The sequence below is a fragment of the Zerene cesonia genome, unplaced genomic scaffold (genome assembly GCF_012273895.1).
Source record: "Zerene cesonia ecotype Mississippi unplaced genomic scaffold, Zerene_cesonia_1.1 Zces_u002, whole genome shotgun sequence".
Classification (NCBI taxonomy): Eukaryota; Metazoa; Arthropoda; class Insecta; order Lepidoptera; family Pieridae; genus Zerene; species Zerene cesonia.
Window position 1 is genome coordinate 1,519,076 of NW_024045132.1, and position 10,282 is coordinate 1,529,357.

Sequence of the window (10,282 nt, forward strand, 5' to 3'; positions counted from 1 at the left end):
TTAAAAACAATTCTCTCAATCAATTTCGTTCTAATCATCGCTGTTTCAAAAATAAATTGGTGGCATTGTACCTTAACATGTGGCTGTCCTATGTCATATTCTCTACTGCAATCATCAAATTGTTTCTATAGAACTACAAATACATATGCAAATTAACTTATGTCCTTAGTTGATATTTTGAGAAAGAGATAACCCAGACTGTGTTCGTTCAGATTATGAGATATACACATATAACTTCAAATCGCTATCATCCATATCAGTGATCAGAAAGTGCTGAAAGATTAGACTCATTGGCAGTGTCACAGCAGTTTCGTGGATGCCCACACGAAACTGCTGTGAAAATATGTGCGTCACACACGGTCGTGGGCTTGTTGGTGTCGCTATTGTGGCGGCACGCACAACCAATAGTATACTTAACCAGTGTTGCCAATGAAAATTTTTAGGCGGCCGTGTATATTAGATTAAAAAACCATGTTTACATGGAAAAATACCCACGACGGGCCGTGCCACTGCTTGCAAAGAAATACTTATTGTGTTTCGTTTTTTAATATATTGCTGTTTTTTAGTTTTTAAAATTTATTAAACCGATTTTACACTAGGTACTAGGAAACTGACCATTTATCATAATATACTAACCAATATTGTCTATTTTGTGACCAATTAAATGAATTTTGTGTGATGCATGATTAAATAGGTCCGATAACATTTTTTGGATGGCCTTGATATTTTAAATTAATTGCAAAAATTTATGTACAAAGACCAATTTGTTGGACCTAGTTCATTTAGTGACCTATTCGGATCACTGTTTCAGACCTCAAATTTCTCAATTTGGGTCGCTAGATAGATGGGGCTCGTTAATAGTGGAAGAAAATAATCCGTTCCACTTCTTTGTTTTTATATTGTTTACATTACTAAAAATCGTTCCCAATCGCTGTTCGAATGGGGCAATGATTAAACATGGTGGTGGTCGGAGGCGGTCGTTTTGATTTCATGCTGACTTAAATATGTTGCGCACTCATCATATGACGACGTAAAGAAGATGTTTCGCATGTTAAAATTGTGTCACATACTTTACAAGATACTTTAAATTCATTACCGGATACAGGTGCGATCTAATCTTATATATAAAAATCAATTGCTGTTCGTCATTCTCGCTAAAACTCAAGAATGGCTGGTCTGATTTTTATAATCATGTTTTTGGTGCAATCTGAATAATCCAGGGAAGGTTTAAAAGGTAAGAACAATACGGAGGCGGGCGAAGCCGCGGGCGCGAAGCTAGTTTTTAAATAAATTCATTTTCCCATTCAGTCCTATATTTCTGAGAATTGTATTTTCTTTTTACCGCTTTTTTCTTTTTTGGCGTAGATGGTCCCTCGTCACTACTTTCGCCATCCTTTTATAGTAAAAACTAATAAATATCGCACTCAAAGAACAAATAAACGACAACAAATCAGGACTATAGCTTCGATGTCAAAAAAATATTTGTATATAGTATAATAGTTCCGCGACTAAATTTTGACAGTTAATGAAAAAGAAGATTCAATAAACCTAGTTAACTATTCTTTTGTATCGCTCGTCTACCAATAGGAAATAAAAGGGATGCACTATTTACTATAGGAAAATGGGTAATCTGGCGGGTTCTGCTTATAGAGCTGTAAAAAGGGACAAAGTCTATACAGCCAATGTTGGCATTCGGAATTCGGATAAAGGGCTATTCCGATGTTCGACAATCGTATAGTGCCGTATTTCTCGGTCTCTATCAAGCAATTTTGGATGAGTGTGACGGGACTATATTATGCAGGTCGAATTTCGTGCATCGGAGTATCCCGTCAGTAACAAATGACAGTCAACAGTCGAATCCTCTAAACTTGTTATAAAAAAGATGATTTATAATAAAGTGAAAGATCGTTGTTTGCGAAAAGTCGTATGATCTGCCTCAGGGTTGCTGCCGTAGGCCGTGGATTTGGTGATTTTTGGCACTGAAAGCCGTGAAACGGTAATTGCCGTAGCATTGCCGATAGTTATACTACACAATGATTATCTCCAGATCGGTTTCGTGTGGGTGCTGGTGGTGGGCTCGCTGGTGTCGCTAGTGTGGCGGCACGCGCAGCCGTGGCAGCGCGCCGGCCGCCCGCACCCCGACCCCGCGCTCTTCACGCCGCCGCTCGCCAACTACCTTCGCGCTAAATATAAAGACGTGGACAACGTACAGGTAGCGATGTTATCTGATTGTGCTAGTCGCAAGACCTTAACAATCCTTTTTGGTTTTTTCGTTGCAGTTTTGATACGCTTTATTGTACTAACTACATACAAATTATATTTTTTACACTAAATGTAAATTCTGATTGAAAGTGTGTTTGTATAAACTTTTTGTGTAAAAAAGTTGTTTATAATGCGTATAACGTACCGTTACACAAAACTGGGTATTTTCTGTTGAAATAAGAGATTTTAAGTATTGACCATCTATCGTTTTAATTCGAAAAAATTCGTTAAATTTTTTACTAATTATTATTCATTGATTTCACGAATTTTTATTATCATATCAATGGAAATAAAGTAAGAACGACACTACTGTGAAATCTCTTATCTCAATCTATGTTTTGCTTTGAACACAGTATTTAAGCATGAGTTGCTTTAGCTAAAATATAGGAATTCCGTTTTATTTTAAAAATATGCGTATTATTCACATTTGTGACCAATTCGTGTACCGATATATTCGATGGGGTAAAATTTTTAATAATTTCATACTTATTGTGTTGTTTTCTTGACGAGTCACAAATATGAATGTACTTTGGGTATTGCAACAATGGGCATGCATGCATTTTTATTATATTATTTATTTATTTTATATTAATAGACAGTAGTCATGGGTGTTTTGATTTTCTTATCGGTTTTGGTTGAAATCGATTATAGGGAATTGTTCTACATATTATATTTTTACGCTCATCGGTATTTTCAAGGTTTAATTGGTTTTATTGCTTGTTTTGATTTGCTGATTTTTTCTAGATGGGCAAAGAGAATAAATACTAATCATCATATGACTTGCTTCGGGAATTTTGATATATTTTTATGTAAGGTAAGGTATTTGAAATGAATTTGTGTTTATAGGTTATTTTTAATATAGTATTAAGCATTGCGGTATTATTAATATTTTGTTTGTTTTCTGTGCTTATATAACAAACAGCTTTTATCCCGTTCCCTGTTCGTATCGCGATGGTATTTTTATTTTTTTTATGTTTGACACTAAGCGTACACGTAAAACGAAATGTACTTTGACGAATGTACTTGCAGTGAAACGCTAGTTTCATTAATCTGACAATCCTACAACAATAATTCTTTTTAACCATATGACAGATTCAGAAATTACAACAGAAAAGAGATTCCTATCCTTTACCATTAATAACGACTAACTCAAAAGAAACACTTGGTTACTATTCTTGTATAATAGATAATTCTTGATAATATACATCGCTTTATAGCCAGAGGTTTGTCCTCATTTAATGTCAAAGTAGAGTGATCATTTGAACATTTAAGTTATATTATAACTAAAGTAAAGAAACGCGTGATGCGAGTGTTTAATGGCTATTTTTCGGTATTTACAAACAAAGGCCAAAAGCACAGAATCCAAAAGTATTCCTTAAGACTTAAGAGATATTGATATCAAAGTCTGAGCATACTCAATTGGGAGATATTGTATATATATTGTGGGTGGGTGGTATCAGAGATCGTATCCATTACCTCACCTTTCCTAGCCCTTTGCTATCATCAAACGTTTCTATATCCTTTTAAGCAGGCAAGGCATGTGTTCATATGTATGGATTGTGGTGTCGCTTTCCATCAGGCAAGAAAGAGCCCATCTTAGCGCTCTGAAATGAAGAAATGACAACGAAAAAAAGGATAACAAAACAAAAATGCATAAAATAACTAAAAAGTAAATTGAATGACATTGTTTCAAGCAAACGTTAAATGGAGACTGTGCTGTCTAAATCCTTTTTTACCTGATCTCAAAAATTTAAGAAAAATGTGTTCATTTTCAGAGCCAACTCCTGCAGAAAAGTGGCAGTTATTGACGCACTGAATGAAGATAATTTATAGTTACAACATACATTTTATTTTGATTTAATAAGACGCTGCACTGTCTTAGTATTATTTTTACTATGAAATAACTACAAAGATATTCTTTTAGTGTGTAAAAAAGTGGTTGTCAGTTTAATCCATAGATTCATTCAACGAAGTCATTAGGGCGGGAGGAACGACCCGAGCTACATACGCCATGTGTAGTTTGGCATATCATATTTGTTTGTAGGTATTTTATATTGTTATGTGTATATGATTAAAAGTGAATACTACTTGTGCTGTGAGATTGCAAATCCTCATATCCTGTAAGGAGCTGCGTTTTCGTCATTACCATATTTATTTATTTATTTTTTTATTGATATTGACTGTTATTGAGTTATGACAATGGCGACATTGTTGAGACATTTTCGGCTTTTATTATAAGATCGAAGGCGTTGTTTTACTGTTCACTTCTCTTTATACTATGGTAATATCTAATATCAGTTAAAAATTATAAGACACAAACAATATTATTATTATTGATTATGACAGAGCGATATATCATTATACATACGTTATGTACTGTGAATATGAATATTTGCACTATAACCAGCACAATTTGGGCTGCCTAAAGCTATAATATATACTAGAGTCTCGAAATGATGATGATGAATGTAGAATATTTGATATTTATTAATAATGTTATCTAAATGACTAGTGATATCTAGAAAAAGACAATAATAATCTTAAATTACATTATTAGGCAGAAATGAATGTGTTTCAGAAAAATGTTTTTTTGGTACTTGGTATATTTGTAGGTACAAAATTTTTAAATGTTTGCAATTATATACTTTTTTACTATTTAACTAAAAAGTTTCATCCAGCAAATTGATAAAACCTATGTGAGTAATTAAATAGTGGTGTTTGTTAGCAATAATTTTATATAAATTCTATTTATGTTTATATGCTATGTATATAGTTAAGTTTTTAATTTGAATAGTAATAGGCGTTCAAATTCGATTATCACAATCGACTTTACACATTTAAATAACCATACTTAAATACACTTAATGAATTTTCATTACTTCATGGACTTCAACCTTCAATCAAGACAAGACTGACAACTATAAATCTTGTGTCCAGTAATTTAGACCACAATAAGCAATAGTAGGTACAATTTATAAATAGGTACATAGTATTTTCTATTTTTTGGAGTATGTGTATCGTAATTATATCACGAATTTCGAACGTCTTGGGGTTCTATATTGTGATTTTTTGAGGTTGTTAAACAACACTCAAATTCCTAATTTTGTTCCAGGTTTATTTAGGTATTTGTTTATATAATAGCTATGGACGGTTTCATAACTTTTAGATTTGTATCTTTAGCTTATCTATCAGTTAAAATATGATGTATTAAAATATAGGTACTTGAATTTTAGAGTCAATCAGGGTAATTGTGAATCCCTGTTCAATGTACATAATTGGTAAAAATATTATTTCTGTTTTTGCAAAACGTTTAATAAGAATTGTTTCCAATTATATACAATTACCCTGATTCACTATATATGAAAAGATTAATATTTAATTAAAAAAAAAAACAATTGTGTAATAGAAGAGCCAATATGTGGTCTTAAATCTACAGTACCTACAGCATGTCCACATTTACATTCAATAGTAAACATTTATTTGATATAAATGTAATATAATATTATATATCATACATTGACTTGGGTAATTATTACCTACATTAAGTTCATTTGCTAATCAGACAATTTACGCTTTATCTTAGAAATTAAAAATGAAAAAAATGTAATGCATATATTATAACAATATCTAGAACATAATACCAGTGTTTTGTACTTGAAAGTTTTTTTTTTATAATTGTACTGCCAATAATAAAGTAATAATTACATTTTGAAGTAGAATAAGTAAACTGGCTTTACTTTTTCTTATAATATTGTATATTGTGTGACCATCTTAAAATAGTAAGATTTTAGTTTTCTTTAATGATTGCAATAAATTCGAGTTTCAATTTAAATGACTGCAAATCAGATAACTCTGTCACTTTAGATCATATCATTTAAAGTTCTCACCAAATTCTTGTCAGACCTGAAGTTGATAAGAGTGCGATTATTGAACTAACAATGTACAAAATCAAAGGGTAAAGTAGGTACAAATTAAATATGAAGGGACAACTTATTTGTTGCTCGAATGCAGCATCTCTCAGTAACTTGAGAGATTTTTGGCAAAAACTGTACAAGCATCTTATGAATACTATGTTTCTGGTCCTAAAAGTAGAATATTAATTTGTGATTTTTACCAAACAAAACAAAAATACAATATATAAAAATAAAACATGAATTGAATATAAGATTTGTTCAATATTGGCATACATTTTATTGTTACTCCACTACTTATAGATTAGACATTAGTAAAATGTGATTAATATAGCTTGTTAAACAGAAAGGAAATTAATGCAACCAATCAATAAAATGCATTTGTTACTAGTTGATTTTTTATTCCTTTTTTAATGAAAAAAAAAAAAAACAAGCCTGAGAGTACAATGTAATATCTGTCTGAAATAATGGTGGATTTGGTTTTTAATAGTAATTAACAAGCCCCCTTTTCACCCTCTACTATCCCACAATCCAAGCATTTTTATGGTACATTTTACTCAGAAACTATGACACTTGTATCTCACTTTGTCAATTATTTTTTTAAATCTGTTAATAATCTTAAAAAAATATTGTTTTACCCATATTGAAAAAAATAACATGATTCGATAATCTTAAACAGATACTCACTGCATAGTAATGTAATTGTACGTTTTTTTATGACATTTTATTTTAATCAATTACATGTGAAGAGCATATTTTTCATTTTCAATAATCAATCATTCAAAGAAATTTTACATCATTGACGTACTACGCAGTGTATGATAAATTACGTTCATGCTGTACTCATTCGTCTCAAGCCTCAAGAACATTATAATCAATTTAATGCGTATTTTAAATATTACTTTACTTCATATTCAAGAATTCAATTCAATTCAATTTTATTTTATGAATGGCAGTGCATATTCAAGAAAAGAAGAAACTTGATGATTTGTTGACAATACTGACACTTGACATGTTTTTTTCTAATGTATATAGATTATAAAAAGATTGTCGATATAGATATAGTCCACACTCCACGCCAAGAAGCCCGTTGACGCGCCGCTACGCGGCTAAAGTAATGTTGCCGTGTATGGAAAAAAAAAATTTGCTGTGTATGGATTTTTATTTATTTATTTTCTGCAAGAGTATCGATAACATTGAAGGTATAGAAATAGACAGAAAAAGAATAATTCTAATATCACCCAATTATGTTCAAAGGTTTTAGCACTCATAGCGTTGGTTATGGTAGGGTGTAATATAAGAATTGTGCATACACTTTTATTTAACTATTTCAATGCAATCCTTAGTTTCTTCAGAGCCCATATATTTCTTTCCATAAGGTTCAAGTCACAGTGATATCTCGTAACTTTAATTCTAATATATGACTTACTATATAAGTTATATCAATTTTCTCTTGTGTATAATATAAGATATAGATGTAAGTGTATGATCTACATGCCCAGTATTTAAGTGTATAATCTATGTATATGACCGTCCACTAAAATTTAGTTCATACCTGCTCCGTGGCCTTTTTTCGTGGCGCAGTTTCTCCTTCTTGATCTAAATAATTATAAATTATCTGAACGAAAGCAAAATGTAAATATTAAAATTCATTAGTGTATGATAGTTTACAAATAGGTTTGGCTCAATAACGTTGACAAAATTTGCGACATTATATTGTAGTATGACGGGCAACGAAAAATCGTTTGAGAAAATAGCTACTTCACTGAAAAGGGATTAATCAAAATAAGGATTAATAATTATATCAAAATACATTCCACAATGTTACGTTACCGATGTTAAACGTGTTAGTTCTAAACATTACAAGATTAGCTTAAAAATTTACACAATTTATTATAGCTGAAAACACTATTCTTACATGTTGCTAGAGTATCGCCAAAAAACAACAACTAACCTCAAAATTGTATGACATGTAGTCGGCACCATAATTCAAGTACTTACGTCCTTCACTCCTTCACAACAAACGATGTAATCGTTAATAAGAGTTGTGAATCGAGGAGTACTAAAATAATATTTATTATTAGGAAAAAATAAAAATCGTTGAGTTTATAAGTTGTACTTTAATCGATTTAATCTTGAAGTGTGAAGTGCTGCGTTTAGGAACCTTCGACTTGTTCATTTTAAAACAATTTATCTGTCGAATATTGTGAGTATTTAATTAAAATAATAATGATGTTTCTATTTACAAAAATAACTGTTTTCATTTGTATGTGAACATTATGTGCCCTATTTCTTCCGATTTCATAATAATTTATTGTCATAAACAATTTTAATTCTACTGTTTTCAGTTATCTATTTTAATAATGAATTTTAATTTTTATCAATTTTCTCGATGTTGGGCAATTTCAAGTGCTTAAATTTGTTTTTCACTTTTTTTTAACTCCATCTCTATAGAACTTAATATTTTGTGAGAAAACGATAAAGTTATACTTTGTCTATGTCTACGTCACAAAAAGCGCGACAATTTAAATTTTATTTCGAACGCGTTCATTATTCCTCTATTGAGTTTTCTGCGCTTATTTCTATTCCCTGATCCATACATAATATTACATACTACTTAGTTACTTACATAGTTTTCTGAAAATTTGTATTAACACCATTATGAGTAGTTAATAATTTTGCACGTGTATACAGTAATCTGTGTACACATTTTTAGTTTGTAGATCTTGTATCAATTTATTACTCAATTACTTACTAGCCAATCAAAAACTTTGAATGTGCGTCGGCATGATTGAATAATATATTTTCAGGGCTATATTTATCCTTATGCAGGCCTTGGATGTTATCAGGATAAAATATCACATTTTAAGTCATCACGTATAAATTAAATTATTACTTGGATACTATTTATACTAATAAATATAATATGAATCGCAAATATTTAATCAGTAACTTTTCCATTTATTTTTGTAGATTTTGGGTTTTATCGTTTGTTAGCTAGAGGTAAGAATAACCCCAAGTGCCCATTAGTTGATAGAAGTAGGAGAATATCCCGAAAGTGAGATGCGAGCTATGATTATCACTACAATAGCAACAATAGAACGTTTTTATTTTGCATATTTTTGACACTATAAGCAACATGTACAAATTCATACATACACGGCACAATCTCATACCATCTTCCCCATTTCAAAATAGAACATCTAGACGTACAGCTGGCTACCAGCCCTTCGTAGTGGACCTATCATTTATGCGCACAAAGCGTTATCAATTATCTTTCATCAATCTAGCTGCGAAGGAATGAAACGCTCTGCCCACATCCGTCTTTCCAGAAAAATATGATTCAAATTTATTCCAGGCAAAAGTGAATAGGCTCTATCTAGACAGTGCGCTTTCATAGATTGCATCTCTATTTTCCATCAGGTAGGAATGTAGTCAAATGCCTGGCTATGTAATGTTAAAAAAAGAATTGTTTGTTTTTATTGTTATTAGCTTTTCACGCGCGGCTTCGCTCGCGTTGAATATATAATATTATATTTCGTGTATTGTTTTTTTATTAGAAACTTCTATATTATTATATTTAAAGACTTAACCAATGACACCTTGCAATAATTTGATGACATATTCACGAATTAATTCACAGTTTCTCAAGAATAAGGCATTCTGCTGGTGGGAGTGTCACAGATCGGACCAGTAGTGTCGGAGCCTATTCATTTCATACAATCGCACAATCAAAACTTTCTGTAGAGTGTTAGTACAAAACTCTTTTAATGAACGCTGTATTAGCAAGTATATACCTGAGAAATTTTGAAAGAATAGAAAAAATTTGATCACGAGGCAGGATTCGAACCTGCGTATCTCCTCCTATCCTAAATCCTAGGATCACGGGTGGCCGAGAGGCTAGGCGTTGCTACGGTTAGGCAAGATACGCAGGTTCGAATCCTGCCTCGTGATCAATTTTTTTCTATTCTTTCAAAATTTCTCATTTATAAAGCATTTCAATGCTATAAAACTGAAAATTAAAGTATATACCTGTTGATATAATGATTATTAAGTAAATATTCTAACAAATAGTTCTTTTACATCTATTTAAGGTTACTGAATCATTT

The 10,282-nt window shown here is 31.3% G+C and overlaps 1 protein-coding gene across 5 annotated transcripts in view; it reads left to right on the forward strand.

Moving 5' to 3' along the window:
- Positions 1-10,282, forward strand: part of LOC119838314 (putative sodium-dependent multivitamin transporter) — a 21,405-nt gene that overhangs the window by 8,164 nt on the left and 2,959 nt on the right. The window contains exons 9-11 of one of the 5 annotated variants that reach the window (XM_038364196.1): positions 2,048-2,212; positions 3,007-3,076; positions 4,038-6,563. The exons of 2 other annotated variants lie outside the window; for them this stretch is intronic. In XM_038364196.1, coding sequence (XP_038220124.1) covers positions 2,048-2,212; positions 3,007-3,030 — 189 coding nt within the window. In that variant the 3' untranslated portion in view covers positions 3,031-3,076; positions 4,038-6,563. Of the gene's footprint in view, positions 1-2,047; positions 2,213-3,006; positions 3,077-4,037; positions 6,564-10,282 lie in introns of those variants that run through there. 2 more of the 5 variants (XM_038364192.1, XM_038364195.1) reach the window with 2 other exon arrangements.